General features: G+C 45.6%; 2 protein-coding genes across 14 annotated transcripts in view; both read left to right on the top strand.

The window, feature by feature from the left end:
• The window catches only part of LOC128412217 (zinc finger protein 501-like), a 37,769-nt gene extending 25,870 nt beyond the window's left edge, over window positions 1-11,899 (top strand). For all 3 annotated transcript variants that reach the window (XM_053385092.1, XM_053385093.1, XM_053385094.1), the window contains 2 exons: window positions 3,015-3,141; window positions 10,567-11,899. In XM_053385092.1, the coding sequence (XP_053241067.1) occupies window positions 3,015-3,141; window positions 10,567-11,741 (1,302 nt within the window). In that variant the 3' untranslated portion in view covers window positions 11,742-11,899. The remainder of the gene's footprint in view (window positions 1-3,014; window positions 3,142-10,566) is intronic.
• LOC128412207 (zinc finger protein 420-like) overlaps window positions 1-19,407 on the top strand; it is a 378,482-nt gene that overhangs the window by 229,152 nt on the left and 129,923 nt on the right. The window lies entirely within an intron of this gene.

The raw sequence follows: 19,407 nt of genomic DNA, 5'->3' as shown, positions 1-19,407 counted from the left end.
AGGAGGAGAGGAGAAAGTGGACCCTTCCATCAGGCAAACTGGAATTCTAGGCAGAATGACTTGGAAAACACAAAGTGGAGTACCACCTATTTGCACAAAGATGAATACCCATAATTAAAACTTAGAATAAAATAAGCATCCAGAATTAAAATGCGCAGCAAAGCAATCCTACTGAAACAACTCCCCTGTGTGAGTGCCTGAGGGCCCTGCTCCTGCCACTCATCACCTGGCCCAGGGCGGGGCCTGAAGCCTCATAAGGACGGTTGCTGCTGCTGCTCCTGCTGGCCAGGAGGCCTTGGAGCGGCACAATGCTCTTTTAAAAATGTTTTAATATGTTTTTTAAAATTTTTAAAATCTTTTTAAAAAATTTCTTCCCCCCCCTTTTGATTACTTTTTTTTGTGGGGGGTGGGATGGATGTTAAGACCAGAGCATGTCATTACAGAGGAGGCAGGTTTAGTCGTTGTTTGAGGACTATCCCTGCCTCTGGGTCTGGTACTGACTGGACGGATACTAGAATCAGCAAGGGATACCCACATGACCTGAAGGTGCTGCTGTGCAATGCCAGATCAATGATTCATAAAACCACTGCCATCCATGACTTGATCATGGATGGAGGACTTGACCTGGCATGTGTAACAGAGACTTGGTTGGATGAAGCAGATGGGCCTGTCCTTGCCGCTGCTTGCCCACCAGGTTTCTCTTACGCACAGCAACCCAGGCCTTGTGGGTGGGGAGGAGGGGTTACAGTGCCATGGTCAGATCACTTCCTGGTGCAACTGGACTTCTCCGCAACCCTTCCCCTCTGCAGGGAGGTGGGACTGATTCGGATGGTCCGCCCCCGCCACTTAATGGCTCCAAATGGTTTCCAGAGAGTGGAAGGGGATGCTTTATCCCATGTTGATGGCCTTTCAGCTGATTCCCTGGTGGCCCGCTGGAATGCGGAGTTAACCAGGGCTATTGACTGTTTGGCTCCGAAGCGCCCTCTTCGATTGCATGGAGCCTGGACAGCCCTGTGGTTTTCCACGGATCTGAGGGCAATGAAACAATCGCTGAGACGGCTAGAGAGCTGGTGGCGGATAACTCATTCTGAAGCTGACCGGACACGGGTTAGAGCTCAATGCCGAGCCTACCAAGTGGCGGTAGCAACGGCGAAGACGACTTTCTTTGCTGCCTCTATTGCATCTGCAGAAACCAGCAGCAGGAGACTTTTTCAGGTGGTTTGCAATTTAGCGGAACCACCTGCTACATCGGGGCCCAGTATGGGGCACATGATCTCCTGCAATGATTTTGCAAAGTTTTTTGCAGATAAAGTCGCTCAGATTCAGGAAGAGGTAGACTCCACCGTGGGAGCAGGGCCGGGGCAGGAGAGTGCTAGTGTCCTGTCTAGTCAAGTTGCATGGGATCAATTCCAATCTGTTACCTCCGAGGATGTGGACAGGCTGCTTGGACGAGTGAAACCAACCACCTGTCTCCTTGATCCTTGCCCATCCTGGCTTATAAAAGCTAGCCGGGAAGGGCTAGGCGATGGGCTTCGCGAGGTCGTGAATGCTTCTCTCTGTGAGGGAGCCTTCCCAGACCCGCTGAAAGAGGGGGTTATCAAACCGCTTATTAAAAAACCATCTTTAGATGCTGCCAATATGGCTAACTATCGCCCAGTCTCAAATCTTCCATGCTTGGGCAAGGTGATTCAGCGAGTGGTTTCTGAACAATCATAACATCCTTCTGGACCGTCTTGAGGGGCTGGGAGCTGGGGGCACTGTCATGTAGTGGTTCCGCTCCTTCCTCCTGGGCCGTGTTCAGAAAGTGGTGGTGGGGGATGAGTGTTCAGACCCCTGGGCTCTCACTTGTGGGGTGCCTCAGGGTTCTGTCTTCTCCCCCATGCTTTTCAACATCTACATGCAGCCGCTGGGAGAGATCATCAGGGGGTTTGGACTGGGTGTCCATCAATATGCAGATGATACCCAGCTCTACCTCTCTTTCAAATCGGAACCAGTGAAGGCATTGACGGTCCTCTGTGAGTGTCTGGAGGCAGTTGGAGGATGGATGGCGGCTAACAGATTGAGGTTGAATCCTGACAAGACAGAAGTACTGTTTTGGGGGGACAAGAGGCGGGCAGGTGTGGGGGACTCCCTGGTCCTGAATGGGGTAACTGTGCCCCTGAAGGACCAGGTGCGCAGCCTGGGAGTCATTCTGGATTCGCAGCTGTTCATGGAGGCACAGGTCAATTGTGTGTCCAGGGCAGCTGTCTACCAGCTTCACCTGGTACGCAGGCTAAGACCCTACCTGCCCGCGGACTGTCCTGTCAGAGTGGTGCATGCTCTGGTTATCTCTCGCTTGGACTACTGCAATGCGCTCTATGTGGGGCTACTTTTGAAGCTGACCCTGAAACTACAACTAATCCAAAATGCGGCAGCTAGACTGGTGACTGGGAGCGACCGTCGAGACGATATAACACCGGTCTTGAACGACCTACACTGGCTCCCAGTACGTTTCTGAGCACAATTCAAAGTGTTGGTGCTGACCTTTAAAGCCCTAAACGGCCTTGGTCCAATATACCTGAAGGAGCGTCTTCACCTCCATCGTTCTGCCCAGACACTGAGGTCCAGTGCCGAGGGCCTGCTGGCGGTTCCCTCACTGCGAGAAGTGAGGTTACAGGAAACCAGGCAGAGGGCCTTCTCGGTAGTGGCACCCAACCTGTGGAACGCCCTCCCACCAGATGTCAAAGAGAAAAATAACTACCAAACTTTTAGAAGACATCTAAAGGCAGCCCTGTTTAGGGAAGCTTTTAATGTTTAATAGATTATTGTATTCTGGTGTTTTGTTGGAAGCTGCCCAGAGTGGCTGGGGAAACCCAGCCAAATGGGCGGGGTATAAATAATTATTATTATTATTATTATTATTATTATTATTATTATTATTATTATTATTATTAACAGGAAGGATACAACAGAGCATTGTGTAGCAGATCATATTTCTGCTGTCTCAGAGGAAGACATTTCCCTTTTTCTTTTAGGGTCCATTGTGCTTTGAAGATGTTGCTGTTCGTTTCACGGACGAGGAGTGGGCGTTGCTGGAGCCTGACCAGAGAGCTCTGCATAAGGACGTCATGGAGGAGAATCGTGGGATCGTGGCCTCTCTTGGTAAGGCTCCCTGTGGGATCGTCATATCTGCCTGGAAATTCAAAAAATACCTCAATGTGACCAACCTCTTATATTTTCACAGAGCTCAACAGCGCCCCCTATAACACCTGGGGACCTAACACCCCCACAATAAAGAGTAAATTACAGTTTTTTCTTTGAACAACCTTCCTCAAATTATTCCTTTTTCTACCAGGATTGGGCTGGTCTGAACTTCCCAGGCCATCTTCAATGTCAGTTTCAGAATTGTTAGGAAAGCTAAGTAGTTTCAGGTTTTTGTTTTTGCTCCTGTCAGTCTTGGGTTGACCAAAGAGATGAATGGCAGCGAAGCCCAGGTGCTGCCAGCCAGAGAAGAAGCAGGCCTAGGGAGAGGAGAGTTAGCAGCGGAAGGCAGAGAGGAGGGGGAGAGGAACTGTCATCTGAGCTCTGAACAAAGGGGAGAAGAAAAAGGGAGACAGAGTGACAGACAGCTGTGTGAGAGCTACAGGAGTGAGTCAGACGCTGGAATGCAGGAAGCATTCTCTGCCAAATCTCGTAGGATCTGAAAAGTGGCAGAGACGCTCTAAAGATACTGGAAGAGAAGGTGGGGGCTTCCGTGCTGGGGAAGGGGGAGGAGCTCAGTCTGGGCAACTCCATCTTGTGGGGAGGACGAAGAGTAGAGGAGCTCCGTCCAAGTTTGTTGTTTTAGCAATAAATCTGAAATTATTAACAGTCTCACGTTTGTGGGAGAGACCAAGCCATAACAAGGACTGACATTGGAGATGGAGGGGATACCATGACTGGGCCAAACAAAATCCACCCCAGAGAAGAGCTAGGCTTATGGAATCTCAGGTAGTAGTAGCAGTGATGAGGATGAGGATGAGTCAGTGTTACCTTGGTTTACAAACTTAATTTTTTCCAGAACAGGTACCACTGTAGTAATAATAATAATTTTTTGTAATGGCTTGGCTCTCCCACAGAAGCGAGACACCGGCAGTAATTATCTCGGGTTTATTGCTCAAACACATAAATCACTCCGGAGCTCTTTCACTCCGTGTCTGACTTCCAAGTTTGCAGTTGCCAAGTCTAAACTCCGCCCCTTCCTCTTCTTCCAACAGGGGGAAAAACCCTTTCGCGTCTGCTCTTTCCCTTCCTCTCACTGACCTTTTCGCGCCTTCTAGTTTTTGGGCTAGCTATTCCTGGCCTCTCCCCTTCTGTTTCTGAGCTAAGATTCGTATTTTGTGGATCTTTGCTATCTGCTGCCTTCTCTTTGTTCTCTGAAGCTCTGCCACTCGGCTGCCCCTCCTCCCTCTCACATTCCAGTGTCCTTATCTCTCTTTGCCTGCTTTCATACATTCCAGCCTCTTTCAGCTCCTGAACAAAGCTGACATTTTTATTTCTACCCTGCCCATCTGACTGGGTTGCCCCAGCCACTCTGGGCGGCTTCCAACACATATATAATCATGAAACATCAATAATAATATTCTGATCCCATATTAAAAGAACATTAACTTAAAATGAGCAACTTATACTGGTGGCCAAAATTGTGGAAACCATTTGTGGAAAGTGTGTTTCTGAGGTTTGATGGCTCATAACACCACTTTTCTGTGGAGTAATGTCTGGGACGCGGGCGGCGCTGTGGGTAAAAGCCTCAGCGCCTAGGGGTTGCCGATCGAAAGGTCGGCGGTTCGAATCCCCGCAGCGCGGTGCGCTCCCGTTGCTTGGTCCCAGCGCCTGCCAACCTAGCAGTTCGAAAGCACCCCCGGGTGCAAGTAGATAAATAGGGACCGCTTACTGGCGGGAAGGTAAACGGCGTTTCCGTGTGCTGCGCTGGCTCGCCAGATGCAGCTTTGTCACGCTGGCCACGTTACCCGGAAGTGTCTCCGGACAGCGCTGGCCCCTGGCCTCTTAAGTGAGATGGGCGCACAACCCTAGAGTCTGTCAAGACTGGCCCATACGGGCAGGGGTACCTTTACCTTTACCTTTTAATGTCGTTGTTTTTTAATCGCTTAGTTGTGTCCGACTCTTCGTGACCCCAGGGACCAGAGCACGCCAGGCACTCCTGTCTTCCACTGTCTCCCGCAGTTTGCTCAAACTCATGCTCATAGCTTCGAGAACACTGTCCAACCATCTCGTCCTCTGTCATCCCCTTCTCCTTGTGCCCTCCATCTTTCCCAACATCAGGGTCTTTTCCAGGGAGTCTTCTCTTCTCATGAGGTGGCCAAAGTATTGGAGCCTCAGCTTCAGGATCTGTCCTTCCAGTGAGCACTCAGGGCTGATTTCCTTAAGATTGGATAGGTTTGATCTTCTTGCAGTCCATGGGGCTCTCAAGAGTCTCCTCTAGCACCATAATTCAAAAGCATCAATTCTTCGGCGATCAACCTTCTTTATGGTCCAGCTTTCACTTCCATACATCACTACTGGGAAAACCATAGCTTTAACTATACGGACCTTTGTTGTCAAGGTGATGTCTCTACTTTTTAAGATGCTGTCTAGGTTTGTCATTGCTTTTGTCCCAAGAAGCAGGCATCTTTAAATTTCGTGACTGCTATCACCATCTGCAGTGATCATGGAGCCCAAGGAAGTAAAATCTCTCACTGCCTCCATTTCTTCCCCTTCTATTTGCCAGGAGGTGATGGGCCCAGTGGCCATGATCTTCATTTTTTTGATGTTGAGCTTCAGACCATATTTTGCGCTCTCCTCTTTCACCCTCATTAAAGGTTCTTTAATTCCTCCTCACTTTCTGCCATCAAGGTTGTGTCATCTGCATATCTGATATTTCTTCCGGCAATCTTAATTCTGGCTTGGGATTCATCCAGCCCAGCCTTTTGCATGATGAATTGACGAAGCCAGCCGTTGCAAATGGCGCTTGTTTAGCATAAAATAAAGACACAGAGAGCCAGCAATATTTCCATGGACGGAGGGCAGCTCGTTCAGACTTCTTCTCCTCTCCGGTCACTTTTTATTATCCTTTGTTCTCCCCAGCCGCATGGCTGCATTCCAATGTCTCACGTTACCTCATCCGGTCATGGCTCCCCCCCCCCTCGCCCCATTGGTCAATCACTGCTCAGAGGAAATACAACTCCTTTTAAGGTCAATACATTCTAATACATTGTAAGGCACGGACATGCTGGTCACCGAGGTCAGCAAGGCACCAGGTGGCGCTACAAGCCTTTGCCATGACTTCCTGGCTCCCACAATGAATTCTGCATATAAGTTAAATATGCAGGGAGACAATATACAGCCTTGCCGTATTCCTTTCCCAATTTTGAACCAGTCAGTTGTTCCATATCCAGTTAAAACTGTAGCTTCTTGTCCCACATAGAGATTTCTCAGGAGACAGATGAGGTGATCAGGCACTCCCATTTCTTTAAGAACTTGCCATAGTTTGCTGTGGTCGACACCGTCAAAGGCTTTTGCATAGTCAATGAAGCAGAAGTAGATGTCTTTCTGGAACTCTCTAGCTTTCTCCATAATCCAGCGCATGTTTGCAATTTGGTCTCTGGTTCCTCTGCCCCTTCTAAATCCAGCTTGCACTTCTGGGAGTTCTCGGTCCACATACTGCTTAAGCCTGCCTTGTAGGATTTTAAGCATAACCTTGCTAACGTGTGAAATGAGTGCAATTGTGCGGTAGTTGGAGCATTCTTTGGCACTGCCCTTCTTTGGGATTGGGATGTAGACTGATCTATGGAGCCCAATGGCGTCCGGCACACTTCTCTGCGCGACTCTGATCTTCCCCCAAAGACCTTTGACTCCAGCAGCAAGTAAACACAGCGGAACAGAAGCAGGAACGTCGTTCGTGTGAGGGCAATAACTCAGGCTGAAACGCAGGCTGTCTCCTTATCTTTAAAGTCTTTATTCCTTAGCACAACACAACAGCTATAAATCTCCTGCCTGGCGACAGAGCGCACATCTTGCTCCTTTCTTGGAACGGAGCAAACACACACTGTCTGAGGCACAGTAAAACACTCCCCTCAGTGTTCTAAAACCCCGCCTCAAAATGTGAGACGTCACTCAGAACTCTTAACCCTGTGAGTTCTGAGCCTCTCTCCACATGATCTTCTCCAATCCTCTGGCCACTGCTGAGTTTTCCAAATTTGCTGGCATATTGAGTGTACCACCTTAACAGCATCATCTTTTAAAATGTTAAATAGTTCAGCTGGAACACCATCACTTCCACTGGCCTTGTTATTTGCAGTGCTTTCTAAGGCCCATTTGACTTCACTCTCCAGGATGTCAGGCTCAAGGTCAGCAACCACACTACTTGGGGTATACGAGGCATCCATTTCTTTCTGGTATAGTTCCTCTGTGTATTCTTGCCACCTCTTCTTGATATCTTCTGCTTCAGATAGGTCCTTTCCACTTTTGTCTTTTATTACAGTAATCTTTGTACGAAATGTTCCTTTCATATCTCCAATTTTCTTGAACAGATCTCTGGTTTTTCCCATTCTATTGTTTTCCTCCATTTCTTTGCATTGCTCGTTTAAGAAGGCCTTCTTGTCTCTCCTTGCTATTTTTTGGAAATATGCATTCAATTTCCTGTATCTTTCACTATCTCCCTCACATTTTGCTTGCCTTCTCTCCCCCGCTATTTGTAAGGCCTCATTGGACAGCCACTTTGCTTTCTTGCATTTCCTTTTCATTGGGATGGTTTTCGTTGCTGCCTCCTGTATAATGTTACGAGCCTCCATCCACAGTTCTTCAGGCACTCTGTCCACCAAATCTAAATCCTTAAACCTGTTCCTCACTTCCACTGTGTATTCTTAAGGGATTTGACTTAGATTGTATCTTACCAGCCCAGTGGTTTTTCCTACTTTCTTCAGTTTAAGCTTGAATTTTGCTATAAGAAGCTGATGATCTGAGCCACAGTCAGCTCCAGGTCTTGTTTTTGCTAACTGTATAGAGCTTCTCCATCTTTGGCTGCAGAGAATATAATCAATGTGATTTCAATGCTGCCCATCTGGTGATGTCCATGTGTAGAGTCGTCTCTTGTGTTGTTGGAAAAGAGTGTTGGTGATGACCAGCTTGTTCTCTTGGCAGAACTGTATTAGCCTTTGCCCTGCTTCGTTTTGAACTCCAAGGCCAAACTTGCCAGTTGTTCCTTTTATCTCTTGACTCCCTACTTTAGCATTCCAATCCCCTATAATGAGAAGAACATCCTTCTTTGGTGTCACTTCTATAAGGTGTTGTAAGTCTTCATAGAATTGGTCAATTTCAGTTTCTTCAGCATCAGTGGTTGGTGCATAAACTTGGATTACTGTGATGTTAAAAGGTCTGCCTTGGATTCGTATCGAGATCATTCTATCATTTTTGAGATTGCATCCCAGTACAGCTTTCACCACTCTTTTGTTGACTATGAGGGCCACTCCATTTCTTTTATGGGTTTCTTGCCCACAGTAGTAGATATGATGGTCATCCGAACTGAATTTGCCCATTCCCTTCCATTTTAGTTCACTGATGCCCAGGATGTCAATATTCTTGCCATCTCATTTTTGACCACATCCAAGTTCATGGTTCTTACATTCCAGGTTCCTATGCAATATTTTTCTTTACAGCATTGGACTTTCCTTTCGCTTCCAGGCATATCCGCAACTCAGCGTCCTTTCTGCTTTGGCCCAGCTGCTTCATCAGCTCTGAATCTACTTGTTCTTGTCCTCCGCTCTTCCTCAGTAGCATGTTGGACACCTTCCGACCTGAGGGGCTCATCTTCCAGCGTCATAACTTTTATATGCCTGTTGTCTTTGTCCATGGAGTTTTCTTGGCAGGGATACTGGAGTGGCTTGCCGGTTCCTGCTCCAGGTGGATCACGTTTGGTCAAAACTCTCCACTATGACCTGTCTATCTTGGGTGGCCCTGCATGGCATAGTTCATAGCTTCTCTGAGTTATTTAAGCCCCTTCGCCATGGCAAGGCAGTGATCCATGAAGGAGTTTTAATTAATTAAAATTAATTAATTTAATTAATTAAAATTGATTAATTAACATAATTAATTAATTAGCTTTAATTACGGCCTTACAATGCCTTCCCATGAAGTTTTTAGTTCTGCAGCTGTGAGAATGTGAAACCAAGACTGAATTATTGCCTCTATTAATTGGGCTTTATTGCTGGGTTGCCTTTGATTAACAAGTTTCTTTAGTCGGCCCCATAGATTTCCGATTGGGTTAAAATCTGAGCTATTCCCAGGACATTCTGGCAGTAGAATAGAATTATCTTGAAAGCACCGCTTGCACACAGCAGCAACATGACATGGAGCTGAATCTTGTTGAAATAGAAAAATAAATAAATAAATAAATAAATTATATATATATATATATATATATATATATATATATATATATATATATATATATATATGCTTCAGTATCAGGGAAAATATCACCCGTGGAACGCTTCAGTTTGGGCTAAGGTATTTCCCTTATGTATTTGGGGGCATTTCCATTTCCATTAATGACGCAAATTCTGCCTTTTGCTGCCATACAACCCCAGATCATCACACTATCTGGGTGTTTCACGGTCGGTGTAATGCAAATAGGATGTAAATGTTCTCTGATTCTTCTCCTCGCGTATTTCATGCCATCACTACCAAGCAAGGAGATTTGGGTCTCATCCCTCCAAATAACACTGTCCCATTCTTCCACTGTCCACTTAACAAGGGTTTAGTCTTTCAAGCTTTGCTTGAGAGATAACAATGGCTTTTTCCTTAGAATTCTAACATTTCGACCAGTCCTTGCACTCAACTTCACATTACATTGCACCATGTCATCTTGTATACACCCAGATGATATTCTTCTGTCATGTAGGGACAGTCTCTCCATTCTTCGATCGTCACTTGCCTTTGTGCACCTTTTCCTGCCTTAACCAGTCTGATTTTTTAGTGACTGAGTCTCCATATACGTCTTCAAAAATATAGAAAGGCCAGCTTTGGTTATGTTTTCCACAATCTTTCTTCTAATTTCTTCATAACTGTAGCCCTGTTCACTTAATAGTACTATTTTACATCGCTTTCTGGGTGACCCGTCAACTCTTTGTGCTATTTCTTTAATTTTATTATGTTGTTCAACCTGACTAAATGAAAGAAGACAGAAAACCAACCAACTTGTTAGCAATCACGTAACACACTGACAAAAGTCAACCTAAGCAAGTTGTGCTTCCTTTTTCTGGTTTTTTCGCTATAATGTTTGATGGAATACGGGTAGTTAAACAAACTTTGTTGAATTGCATTCTTGATTAAATTAAATTATCTTTCCATTGATATATAATTTTATAATATTACTCCAAAAGAAGCAGAGTTTTGAGCCATCAAGCCTCTGAAATTTTTCTCCAAAGGCTTCTGCAATTTTGACCACTACTCTATATCAAACAAAGCAACATTCAACAACACATCAGAATATCATAATAAACTCCCTCCAGTTCTTCTCTGAGGCTCTAACCCTTTTTGTCTGCATTGCAGATTGTGATGAATCGGAAATCGAGAACAAAGGTGACCACGATAAAATCCCCAGAGAGGAGAAGCCACGTGAAAATTTAGAGTGTGGAGAAAGCTGCAGTCAGAGCTCCCGTTCCACTTCCCATCAACAAAATCTCATTGGAAAGAAACCATATCAGTGTGTGGAATGTGGAAAGAGCTTCAGGAAGAGCTGCGATCTCACTTGCCATCAAAGAATTCATACAGGAGAGAAACCCTATCAGTGTGTGGAATGTGGAAAGAGCTTCAGTAACAGCCGCAGTCTCACTTCACATCAAAGAATTCATACAGGGGTGAAACCATATCAGTGTGTGGAATGTGGAAAGAGCTTCAGTGACAGCCACAGTCTCACCTCCCATCAGAGAATTCATACAGGGGAGAAACCCTATCAGTGTGTGGAATGTGGAAAATGGTTCAGTCAGAGCTCCCATCTCACTGCCCATCAAAGAATTCATACAGGGGAGAAACCCTATCAGTGTGTGGAATGTGGAAAGAGCTTCAGGAAGAGCTGTGATCTCACTTGCCATCAAAGAATTCATACAGGGGAGAAACCCTATCAGTGTGTGGAATGTGGAAAGAGCTTCATGAAGAGCTCCCATCTCACTTCCCATCAAAAAATTCATACAGGTGAGAAACCTTATCAGTGTGTAGAATGTGGAAAGAGCTTCAGTCACAGCTCCGGTCTCACTTCCCATAAGCGAATTCATACACGGGAGAAACCCTTTCAGTGTGTAGAATGTGGAAAGAGCTTCAGTCACAGCTTCAGTCTCACTTCCCATCAAAGAATTCATACAGGGGAGAAACCCTATCAGTGTGTGGAATGTGGAAAGAGCTTCAGGAAGAAGTACATTCTCACTTCCCATCAAAGAATTCATACAGGGGAGAAGCCCTATCAGTGCATGGAATGTGGAAAGAGCTTTAGTCACAGCAATAGTCTCACTTCTCATCAAAGAATTCATACAGGGGAGAAACCCTATCAGTGCATGGAATGTGGAAAGAGCTTTAGTCAGAGCTCCTCTCTCACTTCTCATCACATAATTCATACAGGGGAGAAACCCTATCAGTGTGTGGAATGTGGAAAGAGCTTCAGTCATAGCTCCAGTCTCACTTCCCATCAAAGAATTCATAGAAAGGTCGGGAAAACCATTATACAGCTTTAGGAGCTAAGAAATCCGCACCTTTATTACCTTGCGTTTGGCTGATTGACATCTAATGCCATTTGAACATGTGGTGTTTTGTGTTTTTATGTTGTAACCATCCTGAGACCTGTGGGTGTAGGAATATGTGCCAATATTTAAATACCTAGGCGTCTCCCCCCCATAAAATATTTAATTTGGCCTGTGGCGTTTGCCCTCCTAGGTGTATGGCATCATACTAGGTCATAAGGAAAGGGTTAACTAAGTGTAAAATGATTAACCAATAGGAACCCAAGGGGAGGAGTTAGAGTTGTTAAGAAGTGAGTCTGGAGTTAGAGAAGGGAGAGGGAGGATAAGTCTGTGGGTTGGGCTAGTTTGATGCGAGAGAGTGAGAGAATCTGTTAAGAGGAGTCAGTTAAACAGCTGGGATAATCAGTTAGAAGGTATTAGGAAGGTATAGGCCGGTAATGAAACTAAGGTTAAGAAACTGACAAGAAAAATTATCTCAAACCATAAACTTGTTAATGCTTATAAAATAAACTTGTTTATTTGGTTTAATGTTAACAACTGTCTAGATGCAGTGTGTACCTGAGAGAAACGGGTTGGTGGCAGCGGGGAAGCTATCCAGTGGTGGCACAGGGATCAATAGACCGTCAAACGTCTGGGGACCCTGTGTGAACGCCACAAAAGTGTTGGCAGCGGTGGAATAACATCAATACGCCTGTGAGATCCATTCAATACCCTGTGGTGGGATATTTAGATTGTTGCGCCTAGTCACCAAAAATGTGACAGCAGCAGTGGGATCCAAATCAATATGTTTGAGGCGGGATCAGATAGATACGCCTGTGTTGGGGAAAACAATACACTTGGAGGGGGAAGGGTAAATCTGTGAAGTGATTACCTAGCCTGAGTGTGTAGTTGTAAAATACCCAAGGTAAGCCACAAAGCCAAAATAACAAGGAAAAAGAGAGCTCAAAATCTGTTCTGGCAGAGGGTTTAGGCTTGTGGTCAGAGGAAGTAAGCTTGAAGGGTTAGAGAGAAAACCCATAGCAGAACTTTGGGACCAGAGTCTTGAGAGAAGCGTAGCTAGAGGGAACGGTACTGAGAGGAAATTTCTCTTATTTTGTTAATTTACTGACAATTCTCACTCATACATTATGCTGCCCAAAAAGATAAGAAACCCTGTGAGGGAAACAACTTATGAAAGTTCTGAAGGAGAGGAGAATGGAAATCCTCAGAGGGGAGAGCAGTGTTTAGAAAATGTAACTAACATTCAACCTGAGGCAGGAGGTGCAAAATTCTCTGAAGACTTTGTAAAGTGGAAGTTAGAACAAGAATATAAATTGGAATTAGAAAAGATTAGATCTGTACAAGAAATAGAAAGAATTAAAGCCTAAAGTGAGAACTAAAGAATTAGGGCTTAGCAGGAGAGCGAAAGAATGAGAGCTGAGCAGGAGAGGGAAAGTGAGAGTGAAAGAATGTAATTTCAGCTGGAGATGAGGAAACTGGAATTAGCAGCCATGGAAAATCAAAATAATAGTAATAACACCAGTAGTCAAACTCAAGTGAAGGTAGATTTAAAGCGTTTTCCTGTGTTTAAGGAAAAAGATAGCCCTGAGGCTTTTATTATATCATTTGAAAGAGTTTGTCAAAATTTTCAAGTGAAAGATGAAGATAAGATGAAGATACTTAGAGCCAAAATAAGTGGTGCATTAGCTGAAATCTATGCCCAAATGACTGAGGACCAATCCAAAAATGTTGATATGTTTAAGCAACTAATATATACCAGGTTTGGGATTACCCTAGAACAACTGAGAAAGAAATTTAGAAGTGTGACTAAAGTGAGGGAGGAGACATACGCTCAGTTTGGGGCTAAAATCTCAAACTACCTCACAAAATGGTTAGAACAGGAGAGGGCAGACTCCGTTCCAAAAATCAGAGAAGTGTTTCCTCTGGAACAATTTTATAAAATGATAAACGGCCAATTAAAATATCTTATAAAGGAAAGACACCCTCGATCACTTCAAGAAGCCGCTAACTTAGCTGACCGAATAAATGAAATAAGGGACCATAGGTTTGATGAACCAAGTTTTGGCGGGAAAGAAGAAGAAGAAGAAGAGTTTGGATTTGATATCCCGCCTTTCACTCCCTTTAAGGAGTCTCAAAGCGGCTCACATTCTCCTTTCCCTTCCTCCCCCACAACAAACACTCTGTGAGGTGAGTGGGGCTGAGAGACTTCAAAGAAGTGTGACTGGCCCAAGGTCCCCCAGCAGCTGCATGTGGAGGAGCAGAGACGCGAACCCGGTTCCCCAGATTACGAGTCCACTGCTCTTAACCACTACTCCACACTGGTGTGGGGGACTACCAGAAATAGATTCCAACAGGCAAAGGGAAACCCATCTTCAGAGACAGACAAGGGAAATAGGCCATTGTCAAAAGGGCAAAATGACAAGGCCCAAGCAAAGACCAGTCTCACTGAGGAGAAAGGGTGGAAAACAAATTATACAAATCCCAAAGAACCGAAATGCTGGGGATGTGGAAAACTTGGCCACAAAAAGTTTAATTGTAGAGCTGGAGGGGGAAAGTCTGTCAATATTAGCCCTCCAAAAAAGACATATTGTATCAAAGCAGCTGAGGAGAGCCAAGCTAGTCAGGATAGGCCGAAGCCTGCTGAAGTGGTGGAGGCTAAAGTGGCACATTGCTATGCCATTAAACAAGACAATCTTGAAAAATGCTGGGGAAATTATTTGGATTGAAGGGAGGAGATTTCTAGGGTTAAAAGATACAGGCTCGCAAGTCACTATTGTCCACTCAGAGATAATCTGTCCCACCAAAATAATTCCAGGGAAAGTTATGCAATTAAAAGGAATTTCAAAGCAGCCTGAGGTATTACTTGTTGCAGAGATCCATGTTAAGTTCCAAGATTGGTCAGGACAGTGGCAGGTTGCCATTTCTGAGGAGATTCCCACTGCTGTGCTGATCGGATGGGATCTCTTAGAGCATGAACAGAGTTCTTTTGTAGTTACTCACTCCAAGGGGGGTCAACAGTCACCCAATGCTGAGGGGAATGCTACTGTTGCCAAAGGAGACCTGAGCTGAGGAACAGATCTCTGAGGGGAGAAATGAAGCCCTGCTGGTTCCTTTTACAAAAAACCAAAAACCTAGTTTGGCCCAAGAACAGAAAGAGGATGCTGATTTAATTAATTGTTTTGAGGCAGCCCAAACAAAGCAGAAAACCTGGTATGATAAGGAAATTTTCAGTAATACTCCAGGTAGAGCTAAGGGAGTTAGTTGTACATCATATCGACACCGGGGATGCTGAGCCCATTGCTGTAACCCCCTATAGGATAACAGGAGAATATGTGGGGAAAGTTAGCAATGAGGTAAGGGAGATCTTGAAGGCAGGGATCATAACCCCTTTGGAAAGCCCCTGGGTAGCATCCAAAGTGTTGTTAGACAAACCTGAGGGATCTATCCGATTTTGCCTGGATTATAGGAAGCTGAACCATGTCACTAAAGCAGATGCATATCCAATGCCACATTTAGATAACCTGATCGAAGCTATAGGCCAGTGTCATTACATCACCTGCTTAGACTTAACAAAGGGATACTATCAAGTAAAAATGGACCCTAGGAACCAGGAGAAAACTGTGTTTAGAAGTCGCTTAGGGCTGTTTGAGTTTAAAGAATGCGCCAGCCACTTTTCAGCGACTGGTGGACAAAATCCTGAACGGATTACGAGGGTTCACAGTTGCTTATTTAGACGATATTGCTGTGTACAGTCCAACTTGGGATAAACACAAAGAGCACTTAGGGATAGTGCTACAGCGAATTAAAGAGGCGTGCTTAACCATCAAAGCTAGCAAATGCCAGATAGGGGGCTCGATTATTCAATATCTGGGACACATTTTGGGAGGAGGAGTGATGAAACCTTTAGAGACAAAGGTAGAAGCCATTTCAAAATGGCCTACCCCTACCTCCAAGAATAAAGAGCTTTCCTAGGACTAGCCGGTTATTATCGAAAATTTATTCCAAAATTTAGTGAGTTAGCAGCGCCTTTATCTGACCTAACTCGGAAGAAGGAGCCAGATAAGGTTAAATGGACAGCAGCGTGTCAGCAGGCCTTTGATGCCTTAAAAAGCGCCTTGACGTCAGGACCAGTCCTTGTTGCTCCTAATTATGATCGTGAGTTCACCGTCTTCACCGATGCCTCTAATGCCAGGATCGGGGCCATACTGTGTCAACACTTAGAGAAGGACGACCTGCGTCCGATCACCTTCATAAGCAAGAAATTACTTCCAAAGGAAAGACATTTTCGACCATCGAGAAGGAATGCCTTGCCATCGTGTGGGCATTACAGAAACTGAAGCCGTACATCTGGGGCCGAACTTTTAGCTTATGTACTGACCATTCACCCTTGCTGTGGTTGAGAACAATGAAGAACAGTAAGTTGATGAGGTGGGCCCTATCGCTGCAAGACTTTAATTTTACAATTAAAAATGTAAAAGGGTCCCTGAACACCATTCCAGATGCCTTATCAAAAAGACCTGCGGTTGAAAGTTAACCAGTGCACAGTTATAATTTTTCTGTAGTTAACTGAATACCTAAGATATATCAGGTTTTATGTATAAATGTATATTTTGCCAGAACAAAGTAATAGATGTACCAATGTTATGTGGGATGTGAAGGGTGTAATAACAGATTAGTAAATGTTTATTTGCATTAGATATGTAATGCTGATTGATCAGGAGAATAACTACTGTAATTTTCGCTCCATAACACGCACTTTTTTGCTCCTAGAAAGTAAGGGAAAATGCCTGTACGTGTTACAGAGCGAATGCACTGGACTGGAGCCCTGGCTGCCGTCAGTCAAGCAAAGCGTCTGTCCTCACTTTGCTTGCTTTAAAGCAACCTACGGAGGAGCTGGGGAGGAGGGAGGGAAGGAGAGCCATGGCAGCAAAGCGGGCAGCAGCCGCTTACACAGGAGGAGGGACAGACGGGAGCCATATCGAGCCGGAAGGAGTCAGGTGGTTAAACGCCAGCAGGCGCTTTTAAAAGCGTTGCGTAGCCAGCAACAGCTGCTGCAGCCTCAGCTAGCAAAGGTCCACGCGCTCTCTAAACGGAGCAATGAGGCTGGAGAGGGACGGCAAGGCACAGGAGGGGTTGGATCGGGAAGGGAAAAAATTAAGCAACCAGCAGCGAAAAAAACCCCAACCTCGAGCTCTGAGCCATGAGCGCAGTGAAAACCAGGAAGTAAAAAAAAAAAAAAGGCTGGGGAAGGCATGGGATGAGGGAGAGGGGAAAACTATGCAAATCCCCCGCTGTCTCAGCTGATCCGCTGGGGATGGGAGCTGGAGGTGCTTTTTTACTTCTGCAGCTTGTTTTCAGGCAGGATAGATTTGAGCATTGTCTGGGTCCTAGTGCCCCTACCGCTTTTTTGTGCTCCATTCTATTGCTGCTGGTGGCTGCTTATCACTCAAACTGAACCTGATACTAGTAGCCACGTGTACAAACAAAGTAGAAGGCTGCAAGGAGGAGCACTTTTACACAGCTAATGGCGAATCCCCTGCAATCCAAGTCCTCCTCACTTGCTCAAATCTATTCTGCCTCAAAACAAGGAGCGGAAGGAAAAGGCGGCAAACTGTTAAATGGAAAAAACCCCAGGCACAGGGCAAATACCTTAAGTATACCTTTAAAGCAACAGTGCTCTTTCCCTCCCTCCTCCCCGCTCAGCTCGCCGAAAAGATCCTTCTCCACCCACCCCACGAGTGTTCCTTGTCCCTTGAGTGCTTTTCCTTCCCTCCCCACTTAAAACGTGGTCACAAAGCACGGATCCACATGGATCCTCAGGATTTTTGCACTGGGTCACCCCAAATTCACCATCAGATCACATGTCTGTGGCCACAGCATGAACCACAAAAATCATACATCCACTGTTTTGTTTAGAATATTTTCTTCTTCTTTTCCTCCTCTAAAAACTACGTGCGTCTTATGGTCAGGTGCGTGTTATAGAGCGAAAAATACGGTAGGTTAAGTTATCCCTCCTGAGTCAATCTTCTTAAGGGGGGAGGTATGTGGCGTTAGCCCTCCTAGGTGTGTGACATCATACTGGGTCATAAGGAAAGGGTTAACTAAGTGTAAAATGATTACAAGGCCACCCCCCAGGTTTGTTTGTGTTTTTCAAACGCAACCTTTTATTATTCCGCAACTTACCATACAATTTCTCTTTCAATTTGCCCTCTTAAAAAAAAAAAAAACAACGCACAAAGGAGGAAAACAAAATACAAGAAAATACAAATGTGGACAGGTCCAATCCTTACGGGCCAAACTTGGGTCTCCAGCAACTCCCGGACTACAGTTCCCATAATCCCTCCCCATTGGTCCTGCTAGTTAGGGATGATGGGAGTTGTAATCCAAAACCAGCTGGAGACCCAATTGTCTTTAAAGGGAAAGTAGGCTGGCCCTGTAACACCCTCTGATGGCCAAAAGCACTGCCCCAGAATCTGAACCACCCCCAGTACTGCTAACTGGAATTAATAGAGCGCAAAACATAAGTTTGATCTGCACTTCAACCTCTAGGGAGCTTCTAGGTGCTTTCTGCACCACCTAGAGTACCCACAGAATTGTGGCGTCTACTGGCAACACACAGACGAGAACAAATGAAAGACAAACACAATGAGCAGGCAAAAACCTGGAAAGGACCATACCAAATGGACATCTGGTGTGAAGAGGTCACTTTCCCCACTGCTGAACAATGCCACAGGTAGAGGAGATGAAATGCTAGAAGTGTCTCCGGGGCAAGGGGAGCTGCTGGGAAATTGAACTACGGGCTCAAAGTATTACTTTTTTAAAAGGCAGCTTCCTGGCAGCTCTGCATCACCTGGAGCAAGAGGTCTTGTTCTGGCTCCAGCAAACGTTAGACTGTCAGTTCTTCTCAACTTCTCAAAATTAAGGGGAAATGTGTGTACGTCCTATGGAGCGAATGCAGGCTCCCTGGCTTCAGCGATAGCAACCCGAAGCCTCTGAATCCTGCGCTCCGGAGGCTTTGCGCTGCTTTCGCTGAAGCCAGGAGAGTCTAGTCTTTGAGGCTGGCGGTGGGGGAAAGCAGCGCTTTCCCCCACCGCCAGCCCCACAGGCTTGGGGGGCAGCGGGAAGGCGTGCGACACCTTCGCGCTACTCCCCGACCTGGTTTTGAGGCTGGCGGTGGGGGAAAGCAGCACCAACACTGGTAGCGTTTACCTAATAATAATAATAATTTATTATTTGTACCCCGTCCATCTGGCTGGGTTTCCCCAGCCACTCTGGGCGGCTTCCACAGCGACCAAAAATACACTAAAATGTCACACATTAAAAACTTCCCTGAACAGGGCTGCCTTAAGATGTCTTCTGAATCTCAGGTAGTTGTTTATCACTTTGACATCTGATAGGAGGGCGTTCCACAGGGTGGGCGCCATTACCGAGAAGGCCCTCTGCCTGGTTCCCTGTAGCTTTGCTTCTCGCAATGAGGGAACCGCCAGAAGGCCCTCAGCACTGGGCCTCCATGTCCAGGCAGAACGATGGGGGTGGAGACGTTCCTTCAGGTATACAGGACCGAGGCCATTTAGTGCTTTCAAGGTCAGCACCAACACTTTGAATTGTGCTCGGAAACATACTGGGAGCCAATGTAGGTCTTTCAAGACCGGTGCTATAC

Source organism: Podarcis raffonei, chromosome 4 (assembly GCF_027172205.1).
Source record: "Podarcis raffonei isolate rPodRaf1 chromosome 4, rPodRaf1.pri, whole genome shotgun sequence".
Lineage (NCBI taxonomy): Eukaryota > Metazoa > Chordata > Lepidosauria > Squamata > Lacertidae > Podarcis > Podarcis raffonei.
The sequence above is the reverse complement of the archived record's forward strand: the minus strand, read 5'-3'. Positions and strand labels throughout refer to the sequence as shown.